General features: G+C 39.6%; 1 protein-coding gene and 1 pseudogene across 1 annotated transcript in view; both read left to right on the top strand.

The window, feature by feature from the left end:
• Positions 1–27,237, top strand: part of iars1 (isoleucyl-tRNA synthetase 1) — a 134,514-nt gene that overhangs the window by 27,065 nt on the left and 80,212 nt on the right. The window contains exons 12-16 of the mRNA XM_067431363.1: positions 1,954–2,045; positions 8,670–8,768; positions 14,368–14,494; positions 18,506–18,579; positions 26,776–26,970. Coding sequence (XP_067287464.1) covers positions 1,954–2,045; positions 8,670–8,768; positions 14,368–14,494; positions 18,506–18,579; positions 26,776–26,970 — 587 coding nt within the window. The remainder of the gene's footprint in view (positions 1–1,953; positions 2,046–8,669; positions 8,769–14,367; positions 14,495–18,505; positions 18,580–26,775; positions 26,971–27,237) is intronic.
• LOC137058919 (5S ribosomal RNA) lies at positions 2,767–2,883 on the top strand (annotated as a pseudogene).

Here is a 27,237-nt window from a genome sequence, read left to right as displayed (position 1 = left end):
TGGTGAAGTCCTGAGACAGCAGTGAGTGCAGTGTTTATTGGCGCCGTGCATTTGCTCTCTCACTGACTCACTCTGGTCCGGTCGCTCGCGCGCGCACCCTACCGGGAGAAGAGCCCGTACGGCCCATACAAGGACCTTCTGCTCTATTAACGTCAAGCCGACCCATACTCGAAAAAACTCTCCAAAACTTGTGAGAAACCGGAAGGAGTATTTTTGACACAGAAATACTCCATCAAACGTCCAACATTAGTTTTTGAAACTTTGTTTATGTTTAGGATGGGAATCCAAGTCTTTAACAGTGTAAAGCTCAGTATGCATGAAACAGCATTTCACCGCCCCTTTAATAAATCGTGCAGCTTGTGGCGTGTCCGTTTTTATTTCGTCTCCCATGTTAACGGGTTAGAGTTTGCACACCGTTCCGTTCCGTCTTTAAGTTCAGCTCAGCTCAGCCTTTTGAAATGTAATTTGTGGTTATTTACGTGTTTCTGGATTTAAAAGAACAGTTGAAATAAAGAGAGAAAATGTTTCTTGCACTTTTTCATTTTTCCAACACTGGTGGCACTTTATTTTTACCTGTTTGTGTTCCTGGATAATATTGCTAATTATTTTTTACCAGTGCAATTTGAAGCACAGAGAGAGCAGTGCTGAAGATTTAGTTAGACTATTCATGTGAATAAACATAAAATTATGTTATGAGATTTCTGTTTAGTTTTTTAATCAGGAGGGTTTGTGTTCATTGATTGTTACTGTTTATCGTTCTCAGTTCAGCAGTAAAAGCACTTTAGTTGGTAGTAATGTTGAAATTAATGTATTTTCAGTGCAGATTTAGAGATGAAGGCATTTTTTCATTCATCATATTTTTGTCAGACATGGCTGCTGGGTGAATTAGATATTTTGTACCAGTGCAACTTAAACAACAACCAAAACATGAGATACATTCAGTAAAGGTTTACCTTTGTTTGCTTTAACAATATGAAACAACATGTTTATCTACATGAGAACATATTATATTTTGTTCAATAAAGACATTTTTTTTTTTAAATCTACACTTATTTCTTTAGTCTGGCATCAATTCATGTTTTTAGGTATATAGTTGTCTGGACCTCGGCCAGTGAGGAAGGTTTATTCACTGGACCCCAAGCAATTTTAGTTGAAGACCCCTGCCCTATTGAACCAAATGCTCCTTTGCCTGAACCCACTGATTGAATCAATCACTCTTTTGGCAAAACCAAAAGCACTTTTCACCTGTTTAGACAACTTGCCAACACATTTTCATTGTGAGGCACCCGTGCTGCATAATGGTGAGCACAGCTGACAAAAGTCAAACACAATTAAAGCACAGATGTCACCACTTGAACACAACAACTCAAAACTGATCACACTTGTGGCTAATAATGTGAGGGAACATATGCAGTGAGCCAGTTCAGAGAGCACTGGTTTGTGAGGCCCTACAGTAAATAGAAATCTGAGAGGAAGAGATACTCTTATTTGTATATTTGTGTACTTTATTTTTACACGGGCTTACTGTACACAAAAGGCAAACACATACGATTTCTGTTGTGTCTTTTTGTACAAGTGCTATATGCACAGTTTGTTCTGCAACATGCATTTAGCCTACTGTGAACAATAAACATTTATTTCTCCAGCTTCATGTCCTGAGCATTGTGTTTTCTATTTTTCTATGTAGTGTTTAGTGACTGTTCAGAAGTGTTTTTAATTTTGATTGACAACATAGTTCAGTTTTGAGCACAGATTGAACTGTTTTGAGGTGAAATTTTGGTTTTGCAAGAAGAGTGAGGTTTTGTGAATGTAGCTTAAATTGGGTTTTGTGTTCACAGTTTAGAGAAAAGGAGAGCAGCTTTCAAGAAATGTGTCTTAGCGATTGAGAAAAACTGTAATTGTCACACTTTGGCTGGTTTTATCTTCTGCATATTCTCTCCTTAATGCTTTCAGGATGCAGACAAGAACATCATCAAGTGGCTGAAGGAGAACGGGCGTCTGGTGAACTCCAGCTCTTTCAAGCACAGCTACCCTTTCTGCTGGAGGTGAGTGCAGATGCATGAGAATATTCGTAATGTACAGTAAACCTGGCGTTATACATTACGCATTTATACAATTGTATGTCTGAATACTCTGTTCTGATTGGCTGGAATGTGTGCAATAAAATTACTCGATTGTTAGCTAGAAAAATAACTAGCATTTTAATATATATATATATATATATATATATATATATATATATATATATATATATATATATATATATATATATATATATATATATATATATATATATATGCACCATATTACATAATCAACCTCTTGTTCAATATTTGTATGTTTGAATAAATCTGTCATTTATTAAGTTATTATTAGTACATTATTATAAAAACGTCCTTAAAGGGTTACTACAGTGATTTAGCATTAAGCTTTCTATTTAAACTGTGTCATTAATGTAGTAGAAATGTCAAATAATCTTTTGAATTTGGTGCCTTCTAGACTGAGAAAAGACAGAAAATGTATTTTTGTCACATGGGGATGAAAGACAACAACTCCCACAATGCATTGCTTCGCTGCCCTACGAGGCCACTCCCAAAGGCGATATTTTTCCCCCCAGGATGGTAGGGGAAGGTACCGCCTTTTTCGTCTATGATTGGCTAGAAGGGCTCTCCTTCGATTGGTTATATATCTCTCACGTTCATGGCAGGCTGTCAGCTAGTCTGTTTTGATCTTTACAACAGAAGTGAACGAAGTCAATCCAACATAGCCAGCAGCCATATCACCCTGTAGCCCAAGACTGGTTTCCCACTGAAGCTAAGCAGGGCTGAGCCTGGTCAGTACCTGGATGGGAGACCAACTGGGAAAACCAGGTAGCTGCTGGTAGAGGTGTTAGTGAGGCCAGCAGGGGGCGCTCACCCTGTGGTCTGTGTGGGTCCTAACACCCCAGTATAGTGATGGGGACACTATGCTGACAAAGAGCACCGTCTTTCGGATGAGACATTAAACCGAGGTCCTGACTCTCTGTGGTCATTAAAAATCCCTTCTCGTAAAAGAGTAGGGGTGTAAGCCCGGTGTCCTGGCCAAATTCCCTTGATTGGCACTTACCAATCACAGCCTCCTAATAATCCCCATCCACTGAATTGGCTCTATCACCCTCTCTCCTCTCCACCTATCGCTGGTGTGTGTGTGGTGAGCGCACTGGCGCCGTTGTACTGTGGCTGCCGTCGCATCATCCAAGTGGATGCTGCACACTGGTGGTGGCTGAGGAGAGACCCCTGACATGAGTGTGAAGTGCTTTGGGTGTACAGTTGTACATTTGAAAGCGCTATATAAATGCCTCATTCATTCATTCATAGCACACACACACACACACACACACACACTAGAGGTCGACCGATAGTGGATTTTACCGATACTGATAGCTAGGTTGGACCTCGCTTGCCGATAACCGATTAGTCGACCGATAGTTTTTACAAAGATACCAAATTAAAATATAATAATAATACATAAAATAACAGGTAAAAAAGCAGTGCTGAACTTTATTACAAGAAATTTAAAAAAGAACTGAACCATGAAAATGTGTTAAATTTCATATGTAAATATGAAAATATTAAAATGAGTTCTGACAGAAAAAAAATTCTACAGAAAATAACTAAAACATTAAAATATTACAAAATAAATGTTTCTTAAGCTATAACCTAGAAACATGCATGTAAATGTCAGGTAACAGACTGCAAATCCCCTTTGTTAACAATGATGTATTTATTTAGCTAGCTTACATGAACTAAATGCATTATGTAATGTACATTTTGCAGCATGTATTAATATTCGATCAATACAATTCTACCTTAATCATTCATGTTAGTTCATAGTGCATAAAAAAGGTTAACAGATAAAACTAACAGTGAATAATACTTCTACAGCATTTATTAACCTTAATGTTACAAATTGAATATTATTGTATTATATTAAGTGTTATCATTTCATATAAATCCAAACAGTTCGCTTTTTTAGAACACAACGGTTTTCTTATCAAAATAACAACGTATGTATTGACGTCTAATGCGTTTATATTTCTGTCGGATGCGTGATACAGTTTCTCACATCAAAAAAAGTTTCTCAGTTACATCGTTTTAAATGCTTGAGGTAACCGTTGCTGCTAATATTAGCGTCCTGTCAGCCTCGACGGCAAAGTACATATACTGCTGTTCTTCCCCTGCTAAAGCATCTAGTCAACAAATCAATCACTTTATAATGATTTGGCAACATGTACTGAAGTGTTCTGTATTCATACCGTTTCTCTGTTGGTGTTTTAAACGTGCGTCAGATGTGTCAGCGCGCTCTGTGCGGCGTTCAGTGAAGCGCGCAGCCTCACGTGTCCTCACGTGTTAATGTAAACAGTGATAGTTTTTATTTTGCGTCTAGAGGCCGCTCTCACGCTATATAACGCCAGCAGACCCTTCTCAGAGCTCTCGTAGGCTACTGTGTAATGACAGCAGCCTTCTCAGCCGCTCCCGCCATGGAAGCAAACCGGAAAAACTATAAATATGAATTTTTGCCGATAACCGATTGTTCCACCAATCAGCTATCGGCAAATCCGATGAATCGGTCGACCGCACGCACGCGCGCACACACACACACACACACACATATGTTTGTTTTTTTGACATATGGGGACATTCCTTGGGCGTATTGATTTTTATACTGTAAAAACGGTATTTTCTATCCCCTTACACTGCCCCTAAACCTAAACATTCTGCATTTTTATTTATAAGCATTTTGAAATGGGGACATGGCCAATGTCCTTATATTTCACCCTCTCCTTGTAATACCTGTCCATGTCATTATACACATTTATGTCCTCATATGTCGCAAAAACATGTCCACACACAAACACACACAATTACTAGTATGTTTAACATGCACTAAAATTGTCTATTACTATCAAGTTTATGCAATGTTAGGTTCACAATATATAAAATGTTATATTTTAATCATACTGTGGTGTCTCTTCTATGAAATTGGCTATGGAATTGTGAACTTGAAATATAAATCTGAAGACACGGACATAGCGCTTTTCTTAGTAGGCCTATGTTTGATTGACTTCGTTCACTTCTGTTGTAAAGACGATCAAAACAGACTAGCTGACAGCCTGCCATGAACCTGAGATATATAACCAATCGGAGGAGAGTCCTTCTAGCCAATCATAGACGATAAAGGCGGTACCTTCCCCTACCATCCTGGGAAAAAAAATATCGCCTCCCAAAACCACCCTTACCCTGCAAAATATGCTCTTTTTAGTATTTTTGTCTTGCTTCTAGTCAAAATATCTAAACATTCTTACATTAAGAAAACTTTACTAGACAAGTAATTATTGTCTTGTTTTGGGAAAAATAACTCAAAATGAAGAGAGTTTTTGCTTAAAATAAGATAAATAATCTGCCAATGGGGTGAGAAAAACCCAGCCTTACCAGTTTTGTGACCCCTTCGGACGGGGCAGAGTTAAATCGATAGAGAGGGGCGTCATGGGGCCGGGGCATTAGCATACGGTGCTCAATACTGACCCTGCTGCTTCAGCACTTCTCATGACCGGCAGAGGTCACAGCATCGCCTCCAGCCTCATTAACCCTCTCAAGAAGGGAAAGTCATGCAGCGCTTACGCCGTCAATAAATCACTCTCCTATTGACTCTTATGAGCTCTGCCCATCCCGTCGCATTATGGATATCGAAGGGGTTTGTCCGTGTAAATGCACAGCAGATATTGGCGGTCGATCAGGAGAGATTCAGAATGCTAATGCAGAGTCTTAGAGGGCAAACATGTTCCTGTTATCATAGATGATATAGAAATCAGCAGAGAACGGAAGCCTCATTCACTTTCAGCTCAACATTCAGTAAAGGTCAACCAACAAAACTTTCATCTGGTCTTCATTGGTTAGCTTCAACCTCTAACTCTAGAAAAAAGGATAACACTTTAGTATGAGGAACACATATTCACTATTAACTATGACTTTAGCCTCAATAATCTCCTAATTTACTGCTTATTAATAGTTAGTAAGGTAGTTTGGTATCACTTTAGTATGAGGAACACATATTCACTATTAACTATGACTTTAGCCTCAATAATCTCCTAATTTACTGCTTATTAATAGTTAGTAAGGTAGTTTGGTATCACTTTAGTATGAGGAACACATATTCACTATTAACTATGACTTTAGCCTCAATAATCTCCTAATTTACTGCTTATTAATAGTTAGTAAGGTAGTTTGGTATCACTTTAGTATGAGGAACACATATTCACTATTAACTATGACTTTAGCCTCAATAATCTCCTAATTTACTGCTTATTAATAGTTAGTAAGGTAGTTTGGTAACACTTTAGTATGGGGAACACATATTCACTATTAACTATGACTATAGCCTCAATAATCTCCTAATTTACTGCTTATTAATAGTTAGTAAGGTAGTTTTTGTAGCGTTTAAGTTTAGGGATTGGATCGGATTAAGGGATGTAGAGCTCATGCAGAATAAGACATTAATATGTGCGGCCCCACTTTATATTAGGTGGCCTTAACTACTATGTACTTACATCAAAAAATAAGTACAATGTACTTACTGTGCCCATATTGTATTGCAAAACACCTATGCTGCTATTGAGGTGGGATATGGGTAGAGTTAGGGAAAGGTGTGTTGATATGGGTCAGTTTAAGGGTAGGGTTAGGTGGAAGGAAAGTGCCAACTGTGTACTTACAAATGTAACAACAGAAATTAATTACAGACGTAATTGCATGCAGGTTTTTTTAATCATGTAAGTACAATGTAAAAACATGTAGCTACACAATAAGTGCATTGTATCAAATGATTAATTACAACGTAAGTACATAGTAGTTAAGGCCACCTAATATAAAGTGGGTCCATATGTGCTTTATAAGTACTAATAAACAGACAATATCCTAGTAATATGCATGATAATTAGCAATTAGTTAATAGTTAATAACTGAACCTTAAAATAAAGTGTTACCGGAAAAAGCAAAATAGTTGATTAAAAACTGTTGATTGATCATTGCATTAGCCAGAATAGTCTGTAAAGTTAATCAATTTGTAAAATAGTTGTTAGGTACAAGTAAAAAGTAGGGATGCATCAGTCTGATATCTGGATTTGTCTCTTTTTAAAACATTCTGCTAGTGGTCAGGCTAATCCAAATTCAGAACTGTATGCTAATCATAGTCACCGCACAGCTCACAGAATAGAAACCAATGCCCTTTAGTTATTAACGGAGAGACTGTGTACTTTAGTCCCTCATTAACAAACTTGATGAAGCATTGAATAATTAAATCGCAACTATGGTTCAATTTACATGGTGATTAATTGTTTATATTAAATACATTACCAGCCATTTTGTATTTTGATGATACCCAAAGCAATCTATCATCCTGCATTTATAATAAAAATATATTTTTAATGGCTTAACTTTTAAAATGATTAATCACATTGAGGTTTTTTCATTATTAATGAAACAGTATCTTTATGGAGAAAAATGTCTAGGGGTGTGACGAGACCCTTATCTCACGAGAACGAGGCAAGATTTTTACATTGTATTTTTATCTTAAAATCCTCAATGATGAAATACAATGACTAAAGTGTTTGCAGGTGCATTTAAAATGTTTTAACTCGTCATCTTGTAATGAATGCCATTTCAGTTCTACATTCTAAGTATGAATTATCATATGCTGTTAAAGAATACAGCACTGTAAAGGTTTAGCCAAAAACTCAACGGCCCGGCTTCTCTCCTGTATGATCGTCTCTTCAGACCTCAGATCTGCACATGGGCGTCTTTTGACCTCCAGACTGAACTCCTTCCCACACATTGATCATAGATATTAAGTGCAAACAATAGCCATAATCAAATGACTAAATATTCAAAGGGCAAATAGAGAGACCAGATTTTTCTTCAAAATGATACAGGGTTACAACTAGATAGTAGTCATATTGGGAGATATTTGCATGCCTCAGGGAGCCTCTTTTAAACACTAGTTACTTATTGAAGTCGCGTTTGAATGCGCGTTCCCGTTTACTTTCAATTTCGTGATCGTGTGAACTCGCGTGATTAGGGAGCGGTGCTGCTGAGCGCACAGTTTAAAATATAAATCTGGCTCTTCTGCTGCGCAACGAATCCTCTGCCACAGTCGTGACAAACGCACACTCGTAACACAAGCTCAATGCGGGCACTTTACTAACACGTAACACACACACACATTCATAACACGCTCGTATTCTGGTCGCGTGATCTGTGCTGCGCAATAGTTACGGCTCGAACAGCTCGCTCTAGATGAGCTGATGGACTTTAAGCGACTGTTATGATTATCCACCTGAATTAAATAGTTTTTATTTATTTTTTATTTTTATTCATGACAATATGACGTGAGACCGCTTTTCACCTTGACGAGAAATCTCACAGTTTAGTCTCGCGGCACGATATCTCGTCACACCCCTAAAAAATACAAAATTGTTTTTTTTTTACTTCAAGAGCGCTCTGTGGGTTTCCAAAACTATTTTACCATACTTTCCTTTCTGCTATTGCTTGGTAGTCCTGCCATATAAAGCTGCCACAGGAGAGAGTATTTGAAAAGGATTAATATTAAATATTGAATAAAAAACCTTTAATTCGCAGGTCGGACACGCCGCTGATCTATAAAGCAGTGCCCAGCTGGTTTGTGAGGGTGGAGCACATGGTGGAGAAACTTCTGGACAACAACAGCAAATGCTACTGGTACAGTCAATCTAACATCTATAAACCTCATCAAAGTTCGGTTGCTGTTTTCTCATACATTTTAATGGATATTCAGTCACAACACATGTAGTTTCAATGTCATTTGAGTTAGTTTCTTTGTTAAATTCCTTGAAGCCTTTTTTTTCCTGCTACTTTTTCAAACTCATCCTTTTGATCTCACTAAATTTGTCCAGGTTTCATCTACGGTCCATCATGGCAAAAAGCTTTTCAGAGAGTGTTTGTCCGTCAGATCTTTTGGCAGAAAGCACTGCAAAAAATGCTTTTCTTACTTGGTATTTTGTCTTGTTTCTAGTCCAAACATCTAAAAATACTTAAAACAAGAAGTATTTACTAGACAAGCAAAAGTAATTGTCTTGTTTTGGGAAAAATAACTCACAATGAAGAGAGTTTTTGCTTAAAATAAGCTAAATAATCTGCCAATGGGGTGAGAAAAATAATCTTAAAACAACATTATTTTACTTACCAAATTGGCAGATTATTTTGCTTAATTTTGAGTTATTTTTTCCAAAACAAGACAATATTTTTTACTTATCTAGTAAATGTTTCTTAATGTAAGCATTTTTAGATATTTAGACTAGAAAAAAAGACACAAGTACTAAGTAAGAAAAGCATTTTTTGCAGTGAGGACCCAAGGATTCACGTTGACTAATTAGTTAGCCTGTATCTCCTGAACGCAAAGTTCAGTCTGCATGACAATAGGCACACTTTCAAAAAAGGATGTTTAGAGGATGTGCACCAATTTTCATCCAATTCCGCCTATTGTAGGCACTGTAACTGAAATATATTCATAACTGTTTCATATTGTTTGATTAAGATAATGGAAATGTGCCACATGCACATGACAGCTGTGGTCATTGGCTCTTGTTTTCCACTGTTTCTTGGACACATTTGCAGCTATATTTAAAAGTCTTTTTGTAAAAATGTCATCTTTAATGTATGCGCATAATCTGCAGCCTCCTGCGTGAAACAATAACTAGACGAGACAGGCTGAATGTGGTTGTTTAAGTGTACACTGGCAGCTGCTCAGTGATGGTTTGGCCACAGCACAGGTGTTTGGCATAGGGATGACACGATACCAAAAATCTAGTAGTCGGTACCAAATCTACCGATATCACCAGAAGTACACGATATTCGGTTATCAAGTTATCATAGGTGTTTATGACATTCTTCTGTCAGACAAATACAATCAGAGTTATATTTAAAAAGTCCAGGCTAACGTTAATCCCAGCAGTAGTTGGAGCTGTTTTTGAAGTCCATAAAAAATGCAGCTGTCCGTCAAATAACGTGCTCCACACGACTCTGATGGGTTAATAGAGCCTTCTGATTCCAATCGATGCGTTTGTGTAAGAAAAATATCCATATTTAAAACTTTATAAAGGAAACCTGCCTTGAAGTCTTCCATTGTAGCCCACGGCTGTTTAAGCCACAAGATGGCGCCAGCGTTAAGCACAGAAGTAGTGCCGGTCAAGATAACTCGCAGTACCCGGATGAGCGGTTGTTATCTGGAAATAACGTACCGCTGGAATGCGCGATTGACCAATCAGAATCAAGTATTTCACAGAGCCGTGTAATAAGAATGGGTAACAACTCTATGAGAGTAAAATAAACCTTGCTCAGACAACATGCACAAAAACCCTGGTGCTCCTGACGACACTGATATCTTAAGACACGAACCGAACGGTTTCTGTGAGAAACCAAACAGTATTTGTTAATTTTTTTACCTCATATCCAGACGAATCTCATCTAGTATCCGCTATTACTTCCGTCTGGTAAGGTCAAACTGGCACGATCATATATATATATATATATATAGATGCCTCCTTAGTGCCTGCATGGATTGGCTGAATGAAGAATCTACATAACACAACATTTATGATCGCACCAGTTTGACCTTACCAGACGGAAGTAATAGTGGATGGGAACACTAGATGAGATTTGTCTGGATATGAGGTAAAAAACAAAAAAAACAAATACTCTCGTGTTTCTCAAAAAAACGATCAGTTTGTGTCTTAAGACATCAATGTTTCGTCAGGAGCAGCAGGGTTTTTGTGCATGTTGTCTAAGCATGTTTTTTTAAACTCTCATAGAGTTGTTACCCATTCACATGCACTATGACTGTTGAAATTAAAAAAATCTTCATTTGTGTTCTACTGAAGAAACATAGACACCTACATGTTGGATGCACTGGGGAAAGCAGATAAACATCACATTCTCATTTTTGGGTGATCTATCCCTTTAAATTCTACTTTTAGTTCATAGATGGGAGAGCATAGGAGAAGAGAAACATCATTAAACTGATATATTGGGTGTTGAGATGGAACTTAAATAGAAATGCCTGTTCCCGATGAGAATTGATGAAGTCAGTGGTGTCCTGATGAAAGCCTTCTCTGTGCTGTGTCTTGGAGAAGGGCAGCAGGACGATGCCCAGGAGAACATTTAACCTTCCTTTACTAAGGGGTGGATTATTTCAATTGTTAGATGCTTTTCTTTTCCAAGAAGAAGTAGGATAATAAAAATAAAGAGTCTGTCCGGCATGTGTGCCATGAAATCAGCTAGCATTAATCTTTTACACAAATTAGTTTGGCCTAAAGCTTTTATTTTTCTTAATGTAGTCGATCATAAATTTCTCACTCATGGACCTGCAAGGTTTTTTCAAGGATGGTTTTACATTTACCTAAATAATTATTGCTGTAGGTAATCAATCCTCAAAACAAAATTGCCATTTCTTGGCAAGATCCAGAAGGTTTGTTTTAAAGACCGCTGTTGTTTTATGTAAAATATAGCTGCAAACAGCAATTACTGGAGCCAAGTGCAAAGAAGCAAACAAGAGCTAGCAGCAGACCAGCTGTGAAAATGAGTTCAGACATTTGGAGACTATTTGAAGCAAAAAGGTCGAAACCTCACATAAATAAATTGAGTTGTATAGAGACAGGGGACAATCCAATGCAAGGTTTAGCACCAGATCCGACCCGTGACCAGTGAAAATATCAAAATGAAAATCCGTACCTGCCCAGACCCGTTAATATTTGGTCCGTTACCCGACCCGTGCCCGCGATAAATCACACACCCTAAAACATTCAAATTAAAATGCTTTATTTTCTTATCCTGCACCTCTCTCAGCATCAACAGCGTCATGAATGGGCTAATGAAACAGGCAAAAGTGCCTTTAAAGACTCGCTGTCAACAATTTCATATAGCTACTCCACTCACCAGCTTTACTTTTACTTCATCCATTGCTACTCCTGCAACGCTCGCTCCTTCTGGGTTACGAGAGGAATCAACAAAAGTTTCAATGTCGCAGTGGTGGTGACGTGATGCTCAAATGGCATATCGTTGTTGCGTGTGTGTGTAATGGTAATTTGGACATAGACATTGTAATAGCCTACAATATGTTCGATGGGGGAAGAAGGAGGCGGGAACCGAAGACTTAAAACAAACAAAACGAAAGTAACGTGGGCAGCCCCTCATGGACATCTGCCACACGCACACACATAATAAAACGTAAACACAAATCAACGTCAAATCCAGGTCTGGTGATCTCTCGTCCTTATATGCCTCGAGCTCCCTCAGAGGACTCGAGACCGGAGTGGCTCGCAGGTGACGCTCATTCACAATCACGCCCCGGTCTCTCTCTCTCTCTCTCTCTCTCTCTCTCTCTCTCTCTCTCTCTCTCTCTCTCTCTCTCTCTCTCTCTCTCTCTCTCTCTCTATCTCTCTATCTCTCTATCTCTCTCTATCTCTCTATCTCTCTCTCTCTCTCTCTCTCTCTCTCTCTCTCTCTCTCTCTCTCTCTCTCTCTCTCTCTCTCTCTCTCTCTCTCAATGTCACAATCCACCCGTTTTAGCCACTTTTATGCGGGTACCCGACCCGTTGCAGGACTCTGAGGTGTGCAGCAAACAAGCTAAAAAACACATAACTACGTTTTTTTTAAGCTGTCGACCCAAAAAAAGAGGGTTTAAGGAGACTAAAGTGGACACAGGCAATAAGACGTGAAGCTTCAGCAGGAAGAATGGGTTAATTTTGGGATCCTAACACTCAGTATGTCTCAGTGGTCTACGTGTGCAGTAAACATGTTTTCAAATATCCAAATGTCAGTTTTATATATTATATTTCCTGTCTCTGATTACGTTCCCCTCCAGTGGGCGTAGTTCTCAGTGTAATAAAGCATCTCACGCTCTGTGTCTAGTGCCTGTATCCACTTTTTTGTCCTTAAACGCTCGTTTTTTGGGTCAACAGCTTATAAAAAACTTCTGGGTTTCTGGTTCTGGGTTTTTTAGCTTGTTTTCTGTACACCTTGTCACATTTCAGCTTTTAGACATTGTTTGGTTTTTTGTAGTAAGTCTGAAATGACAAGGAGGCGCTTCCCGCAATAGAAAGTCAATGGAGACGGTTGGTTTGTTTTCCCCCCGGTGGGCGTGGCTTCAGATTATGACACGTGCCGCTCTGTCTCTATAGAGCCAGTTCCATGTTTGGTTTAATGTTAGCTCCACCAAGTCCCACCTCAGGCTCAGTTCTACCGCTTTATTGTATCCCCTCAGCGTGCCCCCATACATAAGCGTGTGAAATTTGGTGATAATATCTCATTTAGTTTAGGAGTTAAGACATTTATATTTATGAACACATAAAAAATGACCTACACATGACTTTGATTGCATTTTTTTTGTAACTTACAATCAACATTTTGACATTTGTGGTGGTGGTGGTTGAGGAGAGACCCCTGACATGAGTGTGAAGCGCTTTGGGTGTACAGTAGTTCATATGAAAGCGCTATATAAATGCCTCATTCATTCATTTGGCTTTTGACATTTTGTCATCCCGCTATCGTTCCGATTTACCTATGGTGGTGTCATCTTGATCGGACTAACGGTTTTAAAGATATTCACGAAAGTTGTTTAAGTGCTATATTACACCGTTGCACAAACCATAAGGCGAAACCTAGCATGTTTGGTATTGTTGGACTAGGCAAGGATTCAGGAACCTGTTATAATTAGTCAACCACATGCAAAGTTATAAGCATGTAAAAAAAAATGATTCTCCTACTCTTTCAGGACATCGTGTTGATGACCCATACCAAGTTTTGTTATGACAGGTTTATGCTGATGCCAAAATGGCCAACATGTAAAATTAGAAATCACTCGACCCAAAATTGATATATTTTATGATTTTTGGGCTAACCATTCAGAAGTTATAAGCAAAAATAAAACAAATTCGTATCCCCGCACCAGTAGGTGGCGCTGTGCCGCAATGCAGCATGTCGCCTCAGGTCATGCTTGTGATGATACCAAGTTTTGGCCGTATATGATAAATAATTGCGGAGATTCAAGTCTATTTTTGCAAGCGCTATGTAAAATTTGTTTGTGCGTTATGTGAAAACTTTTTGATGAATCGTCTTAAATTCCTTTATTTTTTGTTGACATTGCCTGAAGGTGATCTGGTTACATTTTCGTGCAAATCGGGTAAACTGTCTAGGAGGAGTTTGAAAAAGTAGGATTTTTTGGCAGGAAAATGTGGCAGGAAAATTGCCACGATAGAAAATTGAATCCGATTCAGAGGACAAAAGAATTTGTCTTTGTTTCCAGGGTTCCCGAGTTTGTGAAGGAGAAGCGTTTTGGCAACTGGCTGAGGGACGCTCGAGACTGGGCCATCTCTCGAAACCGCTACTGGGGGACGCCCATCCCTCTGTGGGTCAGTGATGACTATGAGGAGGTCAGTGATGGATCCTTGAGCACTTTAAAAATCTTCATTTTTCAAACTTTGAGTGATATGTCATACCTTGATTATGTATTTGCTCAAAAATGGTCCAAAATGTTCAATGCAAATAAAACTAAAAATCTAGTTAAAACTAAATGATGTTAAAAAATTAAAGCAGGTTTTCCACACTATCACACTACCACACTATATAATATAATATACCGTTTAGGCATAACATTATGACCGGTGAAGTGAATAGCACTGATGATCTCTTCATCACGGCTCCTGTTAGTGGGCGGGATATATTAGGCAGCAAGTGAACATTTTGTCCTCAAAGTTGATGTGTGTGAAGCAGGAGAAATGGGCAAGCGTAAGGATTAGAGCGAGTTTGACAAGGACCAGATTGTGACGTCTAGACGACTGGGTCAGAGCATCTCCAAAACTGCAGCTCTTGTGGGCTGTTCCCGGTCTGCAGTGGTCAGTATCTATCAAAAGTGCTCCAAGGAAGGACCAGTGGAGAACCGGCCACAGGGTCATGGGCGGCCAAGGCTCATTGATGACCGTGGGGAGCGAAGGCTGGCCCGTGTGGTCCGATCAAACAGACGAGCTACTGGAGCTCAAACTGCTCCAGAAGTTAATGCTGGTTTACCTGGTTTAATTGTTTCGGTTTAACTCGTAAAAAATAATTAACACAGCATCCGTTTTTTTTTCTGTCATCCTTTGGATAGCCTTACGTGATCACGCTCTTATTCATGCACGGAAAGACAAAAGACAACGCGCTGTCTATGAATGTCCTGCCACCACACACACACACGTGGCTGGTGCGCTATCTTTCTGGGGACTCACCATAGACGTAATGGTTTTTATGCTGTACAAAGCATATATTCTATCCCCCTACACTGCCCCTGCCCCTAAACCTACCCAACACACACACACACACACACGCACACACACACACACACACACACACACACACACACACACACACACACACACACACACACACACACACACACACACACACAGGATTTATGCTCATCAGTTGATAACTCAATAACCTCAAAGTGAAATCCCTGCACAATTAATTCCAAATTACAACTTATTTATTGTTTGCTGCATATTTGTTTGTTTGTAGTTGTCTACAGACCCAATAATAACTACTTTTGAAATGTTATTTAAAAAAACTTGTTTTTTTATAATAATATTATACCTGTTCTTAGTTAATAAAAACATAACGATTCATTATGAAGGTTTTTATACACCACTGAAAACATAGTTATGTATAATATATTACATTTCTGTACATGGACCCTCATAAATACTACACACTGCACCTTTAAATTGATATCAAGAGCAAAATCATCATGAACGTTCCTCCAGTGCTAATTCCCATTAGCTGTATGAAGCTCTGTGAAGTGATTAGCCATCAGTTATTTGCCTCCTTTATTTTAATCTTCTTAGAAGGATGACCGTCTTAAACATTGGTAAGTGCTCTTATTAGCGTGTGTTTCTTAAAAGCTCAACTTGTGGAAAGTCAGAATTAGGTTGTTGGCATCTTTGACTGCTGAAACGAGCTATTGGAAAAGAAGGACAGCGACCTGCTTCCTGAAAATAGCATAATGAGTTGTTTCCCAGAGCGAGTCTCCGGAGTCCCCGAGCGGAGCGGGGCCAGAAAGCGCAGAGGCGGCCGTAACTGGGCCACGCTACCTGAGACCAGCGGGAAACGGGGACAGCGTCCAACCTCACCGCTCACTTTTACTAACACACTTTATGGTAAACTTCACTGCCCACCTGATGAAAAATCAAGGTTGTCCTGGTTTTTGACCAGTGCGAATTTTGCTTGAAAATCTGCGTGTTACAAAGGTATAAAGAGGACCTGAAAACTATACTTGAGTAAAAGTACAGATACGTTACAGCAAAAATGACCAATTCCAATATGACTTGTTTAAAAGTCTTTGAGTATCTGATTTTAACAGCACTTAATAGGGGTGTGACCAGACACTAATCTCACGAGACGAGATTTTTACATAGTATTTTTAAGAAATCGTCAATGATGAAATGCATGACTAGAAAAATTGTTTGCAGGAACTAATCATCTTGTAATGAATGTCATTTAGTTTCTACATTCTGAGTATGAATTATCATATGCAGTAAAAGACTATAGCACTGTAAAGGTTTAGCCGAAAACTCAACGGCCCGGCTTCTCTCCTGTATGATCGTCTCTTCAGACCTCAGATCTGCACATGGGCGTCTTTTGACCTCCAGACTGAACTCCTTCCCACACATTGATCATAGATATTAAGTGCAAACAATAACCATAATCAAATGACTAAATATTCAAAGGGCAAATAGAGAGACCAGATTTTTCTTCAAGCATGATACAGAGCTAAGAGATGGTTAGAACTAGATAGCTTTCATATTGGGAGATATTTGCATGCCTCAGGGAGCCTCTTTTAAACACTAGTAACTTATTGAAATCTCATTTGAATGTGCATTCCCGTTTACTTTCACTTTAAATTTCGCAGTTGTGAACTCTGAATAGATGGTGCTGAATGTGCATTTAAACATGTTAAGTCTGGCACTTCATCAACTCCTGCTAAGGCACTCGCGATCATGTAAAGTAGCCCTGTTGACGCGTTTGGGTGAGTAAAGGCAAAGCGCACAAGACACAATACCTTCAGTAATGCGGGAGCGCTTCAACAAACTGCTGCAGAAAAGATTAGGTGCCATAAAAAATGTAGTGTAATTCCATTACTCATCACAAATGTATTGGGAGTAAAAAGTACGGGACTTGTAAAGTACTTAAAGTAAATGTAGTCAAGTACAGAGTAAAAGTTGGCAATATATTTATTACTGCATAAAGATACTTAAGTACAGTAACTAATTACTTACTCAAATACTTTACACCACTGGTGTGTGACATAACATGAGACAAATGAGCCGTTATGCTTATAAAAAATGACTCTTACAGTAGTCAAAATATGAGTCTTTATAGAGTCTGTAACAAACTATGATAATAACCTCCAACCTCCTCTCAACACCCAGAACACACGAGAGACTGCCAAGAATTGTCAAGTAACAGTCTAGAAACCCCCCGAGTCGCACCTTGCAAAGCACCGAATGCCTTATTGACGCCCAAGCACCAATCTGGGGCCAGTAGCATAAACACATAATGGAGTCTTAAGTGTGACCTTACTAGCAGTTAGCCGAGGGGTAATCAGTCTGTAACTAGCGGTAGAATAGCGTTACAATGCATTGACGTCACTTTCCCGCCGGAACATGGAGTTAATCGAGGAAACTACGAAAACGTAAGTAAAGCAAACGATTATTAGTTTAACTGTAAAGGTTGGACTCGATATAGTGTTTCTTACAACTTACCAAAGATCCAGGGATACATGGATATTGACAATCATCTCGTGTTTTTGTGCTCCTCAAACCATTCCTGAACTTTTCAAATTTTTGCTGTGTGGCAGGTCCTTATCCTGGGCTTCCCACGTGCATCAATGAGCCTTGGCCGCCCATGACCCTGTGGCCGGTTCTCCACTGGTCCTTCCTTGGAGCACTTTTGATACTGACCACTGCAGACCGGGAACAGCCCACAAGAGCTGCAGTTTTGGAGATGCTCTGACCCAGTCGTCTAGCCATCACAATCTGGCCAAACTCGCTCAAATCCTTACGCTTGCCCATTTTTCCTTCTTCTAACACATCAACTTTGAGGACAAAATGTTCACTTGCTGCCTAATATATCCCACCCACTAACAGCAGCCGTGATGAAGAGATCATCAGTGTTATTCACTTCAGTTGTCATAATGTTTTGCCTGATCGGTGTATAGGTTATTGTCTTTGTTGTTTCTACATTAATTTAGAGATTAAATGTGAAATTACTACAATATAGTGTAAAAGTATATAAAAAGCTTGAATGTTAGGTTTGATTAATTGCCGTTAATTACAAAAAAAAAATCGGATTGGCCTCACTAAATAATAATGCATGCACACTAGTGGTCAAAAAGTGTGTTTTGTGTTTAGGTGGTGTGTGTGGGATCCATGGCTGAGCTGGAGGAGCTGACAGGAACTAAAGTGTCTGATCTTCACCGGGAGAGGTGAGACACACACACACCTGACCCTCAAACCTGCACACAGAGAAAAATAGGGTGTCAAAACTGTACCTTTAGGGGCACAACAGCTCGTCGCTGGGGGAGTACCCTTAAAAGACATCTTTGTACCTTTTTTACTCCTAAAAGGTGCATATTAGTACATTTGAGTACAAATGCGTACCTTAAGGTACTACTATGAACCTTTTTGTGGTAAAAATGGTACAAAGATGTCCTTTTAAGGGCACTGCCCCAGAGACAAGCTGTTGTGCCCCTAAAGGTACAGTTTTGACACCATATTTCTCTGAACTGTCAGAAAAAACGGTACACTGCAGTCACTGGGGCGGTACCCTAAGGTACGAAACCGAAAAGGTACTAATTTGCACTCTTAAAGGACTGATATGTACCTTTTAATAGGGATGTCCCGATCCGATCACGTGACTTCAGACTCGATCGGAATCGGACGTTTTTTATTTCCTGATCAGGATTTTGATATATATGTATTTTCTCTTTTTTTAACACATCAATAGTTATGCGGTGCGGTGGCACGGAGTTAGACCCTTTTAACTCCACACAGAAACAGCGCCTCGATCGCCCCCCGGTGGCCGGTCCCAGTATAGCCGTCCCTCTGTGTTTTCTAATGGACGCGAGGCAAACTGAACAATCAAATTACACTTCAAATATTTTTTCCCCAAAGTTAGTTTATGTCACTGAAGGCAGTTATCATCACGATGATTTCATTTCAAGTGTTCGTTTTTAAAATAAGTTTAGTTTTAGTTAGTTATCTGATGCTATAAAATCAATCAATCAATCAATCAACTTTATTTATATAGCGCTTTTACAATCACGATTGTGTCAAAGCAGCTTCACAGTGTCAAACAGGATAATATTGCGACAAAATTAGATTTGGCTGCACAGTCGTTCTGGAGAAAACAGTGATGTTATCAGCCCATTCTGATCCGTCATACAGCGACAATGTTGGCAGATAAGTATTATAGTTTATAGAATTAAATAAGACCTAATTCATACATTTTATTTGTATAATAAGTTGAATAACTTTAATCATATTTTTAGTGTCCCCAACTGAGCAAGCCAAGCCAAAGGCGACAGTGGCAAGGAACTGAAACTCCATCGGGGCATGATGGAGAAAAATAAACCTTGGGAGAAACCAGACTCAGTCGGGGTGCCAGTTCTCCTCTGGCCTATTAACACACCGTGTAAGATTATTACTCTGGCAACCTTACAGGTCGGAAATCATATTAGATCGGATTATTCAAAATTTTCAGGGTATCACGGAAGAGACAGATTTATTTAGGATGGGCGTCGATTACACAAGAGTATGAATACATGAAAGATCGGAATTATTGCGCCGGAGACGGGTTTTGAGCATGTCGTGCCAGTGAGGCAAATTCAGAGGAGACACCATTTGACACGGCTCAGCAGACACTCCAGGATGCGTTGGTCATGTCCAGGCAGGTCCACCATCCGATCCGGACAGGGCCCAGATCCGGGATAAACCTCGGGATAAACAGAGAGACTAACATTAGCGTAGATGTCACTCTTTTTATGATGTAACGAGTACATCAGGTGTTATGGGAAGTGTTCCCGGTTCCGGCTGACCTAGTTAATGCAGCCTAACAATCAGTCAACTGATCTGAATAATGAAAGGTAAAAATGTTCTATGTGTATGCCATAGTAAAGAGATGTGTTTTTAGTCTAGATTTAAACTGACAGAGTGTGTCTGCTTCCCGAACAATGCTAGGAAGACTATTCCAGAGTTTAGGAGCTAAAGGAAAAGGATCGACCGCCTGCAGTTGATTTAGATATTCTAGGTATGATCAACTGGCCAGAGTTTAGAGACCGCAATAGACGTGATGGAGTATAATGTGTTAAAAGCTACAAAATTTAAAAAGCTAAAAAACATGTGACGTCATGATTGACAGCTGAGTTTGAAGTCTTCTCTGAGTGAAGTTGTCTTTTTTTGGGATTTTTGGGAGCAAATTCTTTAATTTAATGTAATTTCTACATTACCATAACTGTTTATTTCACACCAGCATGATGACTTGTTCTGCATCTGTGAGAGTGTGGGCGGGCTTTAGATATCGCAGCTGTATTTCCTGCTCTCTACGGCTCACACTCCGGTCCCAGACTTTTTTTAAATAATTTACTGTTGCACTAAAATCCAAAAGTGAAGAATTTATGTTATTTATTACTTGATTGTTCAAGCTACCTCACAGAAGTGCTCTGTTTGTTAACAGAGTTGTTGAATGTTAAAGAAAGGTGAATTAAAGAAAACATAAGGAACATCTTGGATTGTTTTCTTCGCTCTTCTTTATTATTTTTACTATAGAAGTATGTGATCGGGACTCGGTATCGGCAGATACTCAAAATCAAGGCAAGGCAAGGCAAGGCAAGGCAAGGCAAGGCAAGTTTATTTGTATAGCACATTTCATACCCAATGGCAATTCAAAGTGCTTTACATAGAAATTAATTAAAACAGTGGTAACAAATGCATGAGAAAAAAAAGAATACCATATGGACGAATAAAGAATTAAAAACAAGCATAGTTAAAACAGTCGTAAAGATATAGTAATTAAAAAATAATAATAATAAAAAAAATAAAAAAAATAAAAAAATAAATAAAAATAAAAAATGGTCAGATCCACAATAATGGTCTGATATAAAAATAAACATTCTTCAGTTTACTGCCTACATACATGTACCATCTTAATTAGAACACCTCTCATTCATTTCTTTCTCAAACACGTTCATAACATCCATTTTAATCACTATTCCCTGATTTTTACTCAGAAACCTTCTTGTTAAAACCCTTACTCACTCATTATACCCTCCACAGATTTACACATACTCAAACCTTATTGTCAAACTTACTATTTCCATCAAACCCAGTTTTCACTCGTCATATTCAACTCAAAAGAACATATAAAATAAACAATAACCAGAGATAAGAACAAAGGTAAACTAAAACAATTATAAAAAGAATAAAGAGATAAGATAGGGTGCAATCAGTCGGACATACAGTGCTCAGAGCTCATTCAGTAAATGCACAGCTAAACAGATGTGTTTTGAGTCTGGATTTGAATGTGGCTACTGTTGGAGCACATCTGATCTGTTCAGGAAGCTGGTTCCAACTGCGGCTGGCATAATAGCTAAAAGCAGACTCTCCTTGCTTTGAGTGAACTCTTGGTATTTCTAACTGACGTGATCCTGCTGATCTGAGTGATCTGTTGGGTTTATATTTAATCAGCATATCTGCGATGTATTGGGGTCCTAGCTCATTGAGTGATTTATAAACAAGTAATAGTACTTTAAAGTCGATCCTAAATGTAACTGGAAGCCAGTGTAAAGACCTGAGGACTGGTGTGATATGGTCATATTTTCTGGTTCTGCTCACAATCCTGGCAGCAGCGTTCTGTATGAGCTGCAGCTGTCTAATGGTCTTTTTAGGAAGGCCAGTGAGAAGGCCATTACAATAGTCCACCCTACTGGTGATGAAAGCATGAACGAGTTTCTCTAAGTCTTGCCTGGAGACAAAACATCTAATCCTTGCAATATTTTTCAGATGATAGTAAGCTGATTTAGTTATTGCTTTGACATGACTACTGAAACTCAGGTCGGACTCTAAAATCACTCCAAGATTCCTGACTTGATTTTTTGTTATCAGGCCTTTAGCCTCAAGATATGCGTTCACCTTGAGAATTTCATCTTTGTTTCCAAATGTAGTGATTTCGGTTTTGTCTTTGTTTAACTGAAGATAGTTTTGGCACATCCAGTTGTTAACTTCATCAATGCATTTGCACAGGGAGTCAATGGGGCTGTAGTCATTAGGTGACAGCGCTAAGTAGAGCTGGGTGTCATCAGCATAGCTGTGGTAAGCAATATTGTTCTTTTTCATTATTTGGCTCAGTGGCAGCATATACAGGTTAAACAGGAGTGGTGCTAGAATGGACCCTTGTGGGACTCCGCATGTCATGGATGTCCACTCAGACTTATGGTCTCCTATACTCACATAATAACCTCTCCCTTCTAAGTATGATCTGAACCATTTGAGGACCATCCCAGAAAGCCCGACCCAGTTTTCCAGCCTGTCTAGAAGTATGGTGTGGTCAACAGTGTCGAATGCGGCACTGAGATCCAGTTGTACCAGAATTGATGTTTTGCCTGTATCAGTGTTTAAGCGAATATCATTTATAATCTTTATGAGTGCTGTCTCTGTACTGTGATGTGGACGGAAACCAGATTGAAAATTATCAAAGTATCCATTTGAGCGTAAGAATTTGTTCAACTGATTGAAAACAACTTTTTCAATGATTTTGCCTATGAAGGGGAGATTTGAGATTGGTCTGTAGTTGCTCAGTATGGAGTTATCCAGATTTCTCTTTTTCAGAAGAGGCTTAACTATTGCAGTTTTAAGGGCGGTTGGAAAAGTCCCATAGAGAAGTGAGGAGTTTACCACTTCTAGGAGATCTGCTTCTAAACAGTTAAACACACTTTTGAAGAAAGAAGTGGGGAGTGTGTCTAGGGCACAGGTTGATGTTTTAAGATGCTGTACTGTGTCTTCTAAAATTTTGCAGTCAATAGCGTCGAAATCTGACATGGTAATTTTCCGAGGGTTTGGTATGATCTGACTGACCCCAGAGCAACTAGAGGATGTGCTGATCGCCTTTCTGATATTATTGATTTTCTCGGAGAAGTAGGAAGCAAACTCACTGCACTTACTGTCTGAGAGCATTTCACTAGGAGTCTGACTCGGGGGGTTTGTTAGTCTCTCGACAGTAGCAAAAAGAGTGCGTGTGTTGTTTATGTTTCTGTTTATAATATTTGAGAAGAAGGTCTGTCTAGCTTTGCCTAGTTCAACATTGAAAGCATGAAGGGTGTCTTTATAGATGTTATAATGGACTACAAGTTTTGTCTTCCGCCACATGCGTTCAGATTTTCTGCATTGTCTTTTCATTATTTGAACTGCTGTTGAGTTTCTCCAAGGTGCTTTTTGTTTGGTACTCTTTTTCCTGACTTTTAGAGGAGCAATATCATCAATTACACTCTTAACTTTTGAGTTAAAGGAGTCAAGGAGAAAATCAACAGAGTCTGCAGATATGCTTGGTGTTAGAGATAAAGCCTTCATAAACAGCACATTAGTGTTCTCATTTAAGCATCTCTTTTTGACAGAGACAGATCTAGCTTCAATGGCAGGAGAGATTGATATATCAAAGAAAATACAGAAATGATCAGACAGTGCCACATCCTTAATAACAATTGATGAAATGTTTAGACCCTTACTGATAAGTAAATCTAGAGTGTGTCCACGATTGTGTGTGGGTCCATTTACATGCTGTGTCAAATCAAAAGTGTTAAGAACAGTCATGAGCTCTTTTGTTTTACTGGATTCAATATTGTCTATGTGAATGTTAAAATCCCCAGCAATAGCAAAACAGTCAAACTCTGAGGAAATTATTGATAACAGTTCTATAAAGTCCTCAGTGAAGCCTGCAGAGTATTTCGGAGGCCTATAAATAATGATAAGCAGGATGCGTGGAGAACCTTTTAACACAATACCCAGATATTCTAGAGACAAATAGTCACCAAATGATACTTGCTTACATTGATAGAAATCTTTAAAAAGAGCAGCAACACCCCCACCTCTCCTAACAGATCTGCAAACACTCATAAAAGTAAAGTTAGGAGGGGCTGCTTCATTGAGGACTGTTGCACTACAGTTTTCTTCTAGCCACGTTTCATTTAGAAGCAGAAAATCTAGGTTGTTAGTGGTTATTAAGTCATTGACTAGAAATGATTTGTTCTTAAGTGAACGGATGTTTAAAAGCGCTAACTTAACAGTAATAATTTTTTTCTCCACATTAATCCTATTTTGGCAGGTAACAGGCAGCAGATTATATTGGTTTATTAGACGGCCTGACAAGGCCTTAGACTTTCTTTCACGTAACAGAACAGAGATAGAGAAAGAGGCAGGCACACTGGGTTCCCCCTTGTTTTGTAAACATTTGATAGAGTTACTGTTATCATAGCGGGGACCCAAAACACATCACTGAGAGCTGGAATCAGTTGTTTTTGGTTCACCTACAACAGATGGAGGCGGGTGTGGGCCCTGACGTTGTGACCGAAGAAATCTCACAGGAGGAGGGCGAGGACGAGCTGGGCCCACAGGCTTTGGTGTTTGTGGGGCTCCACGATTTTTGGTCGATATTTGGGGGCTCATAGCGATCGAGTGTGATAGTCTGATTCCAGCATGAACCAAGTCCTCCATTTTCTCTGAGAAGCTCAGATGCGGGGATGCTGGAGAGAGGAATGACATGTCCGGTGAGAGGGGCTGTTTCTCTGGTGTTATCGGAAGTTGAAATATGTTGTCCTGGCTTCCCTGTCCATTTTCCAGAAAATCATCCTTGGGTGCTGAATCTTGGAGCAGATCTAATCCTTCACAGTCAGTCTGTGGTGAGCTCTGTGGGCAGGGCTCAGCTGGGAGTGTGTCCGTGAGCAATTGTTGTTGTGGGGGCGTGGTCTTATCATTGTCCTTGTGGGATGTGTCAGCCACATGTCCATTCAGCTGCTGAAAAGAAGTCCTGTGGTCGTCCATACTCTGTATCAGGTTGAGTGGGTTAGAACACACAGCTGAAGGATGATGAAGGGAAAAATAAATATTGTCCTTTAACACTCTTGCACCAAGTTTGTTTGGGTGGTGGCCATTTGATGTAAACAATTGTCTCTGGCTCCAGAAGAGATTAAAGTTGTCGATGAAATTCACTCCCTTCATCATGCAGGTTTTTTGCAGCCATGTATTAAGCCCAAGCAACCGTGAGAATCTATTTGTTCCTCTTGCTGGCAGTGGTCCACTGATGAACGGCTGAACTTTCAGTTTGCTAAGTGTTTCAAAAAGTTCATTGAAATCCCTTTTAATGAGTTCTGACTGCTCTCTCTGAATATCGTTCTTTCCTACATGAATGATAAGTCGATTTGCGGTCTTATGTTTTATCAGGATGTTCTGAATTTCCCTGTTTACATCAGAAATGGTTGCTTGTGGAAGGCAGCATGTAGTTGTATCTCTGCTGCTAATGTTTCTGACTGTAGAGTCACCCACTATCAGAGTCCTTGGCTCGGCTGCGCTCTGAGCTGAGGGCCGCTGTCTGCTCGACCTTGAGCGCCTGTTAGCATTAGTGTTAGCTGTGGGCTGATGCAATCCGTGTTCGATCACATTCATCACGTTTTGGGATTCATCACCCTCATTCATTAATACTTCAAATCTGTTTTCGAGATGTATCGATGGTGGTCGGAAACTACTGTTTGCAATCCTTGTGTCTGGGGTAGAGCATGCTACTGCAGCAATATATGAAGCTTGTGACAATCTGACGTCTCGAGTGCGTTTGGGTCTTGCCCCCTGTTTGTGCCATCGATTAATGTGTTGATCAGTTACTTGTTTCTCTATCTGTTGAGTAGCACTAAATTTACGGGACTCACCAGCTGTGTGCAGCGGACGTTCGTGATGAAGCTCTGCTGTGTGATTCGTCCGGTTTGGTAGTTGCGCAAATAACTTTGTTTCAAGAACTGCAATCCGTTGTGAAAGTCTGTGGCAGTTTGTGCAGCAAGTAGATTCTTGAACTAAAAGAGGCATTTTCTTATCCTTTCGATAGTAGGCAGCTGTGTTTTCCCTTCCGGAATGTAAGCTGATGGAAGGGAGAGGCTGGTCAGATGAAGTGTTCGCTTTTTTGTAGTAATCCAGTCTCCAGAGTTTCAAGTTTTATCAAAAAAGTTAAGCTTTGTTGTTTGAGCGCTGTGTTGATTTGCTGAAGTTGAAGTTATGAGATAAAATATAGAAGCGATAGAGCAAAGCGCGGAGCAGTAAGCAAGAGCGTCCGAACAGTAGCGAAGCAGGAAGGAAGCCTTCCTTCCTCCTTATGGGGGACATTCTGCCCTCAGGCAGTAATACAGTACTAGTGTTAAAAATCAAATGACTCGAGGGCAAATAATCCTGATCGGGACATCCCTACCTTTTAATGTACTAATATCTAACATTTAGGGGTTAGTAAGGTACAAAGATGTACCTTAGGGTTTGCCCCAGTGACAGCACTGTACCTTTTTTCTGAGAGTGTTGTGTGTGTATGTTGAGTTTCTGCTGAGCTTAGTCAGGTGTTGATGTGTGTTGATGTGTGTGTGTGTGTGTGTGTTCGGCAGCATTGACAGTCTGACCATCCCATCCCGCTGTGGGAAGGGCCGGCTCAGGAGGGTCCTGGAGGTCTTTGACTGCTGGTTCGAGAGCGGCAGTATGCCTTACGCTCAGGTGCACTACCCGTTTGAGAACAGGCGGGAGTTTGAGGACGCCTTCCCAGCGGATTTCATCGCTGAGGGCATCGACCAGACCAGAGGATGGTGAGGAGCCGTCTGACTGCTCGGATCAACAGATATCATATTCACACCAATAGACATGAACCTCAAAATAAAACACATGAAACATGCCGAACATGCTGGTCACGTGCTCACGGCGCCTGAATCAGGAGAAGCTATTGGTTATTTGAGGGCCGATATCTTAGAAATCAGGATGGCTGATGAAGAAGAAGCCAGTATGTCTAATATAGTGTTATTTTAGATTTTTTGGTGAGATTTGTGGTGATAACCCTGACACACACACACATATGT

The sequence above is a fragment of the Pseudorasbora parva genome, chromosome 22 (genome assembly GCF_024679245.1).
Source record: "Pseudorasbora parva isolate DD20220531a chromosome 22, ASM2467924v1, whole genome shotgun sequence".
Lineage (NCBI taxonomy): Eukaryota > Metazoa > Chordata > Actinopteri > Cypriniformes > Gobionidae > Pseudorasbora > Pseudorasbora parva.
Note: the sequence above shows the minus strand (reverse complement) of the source record. Positions and strands in the feature narration are given on the sequence as shown.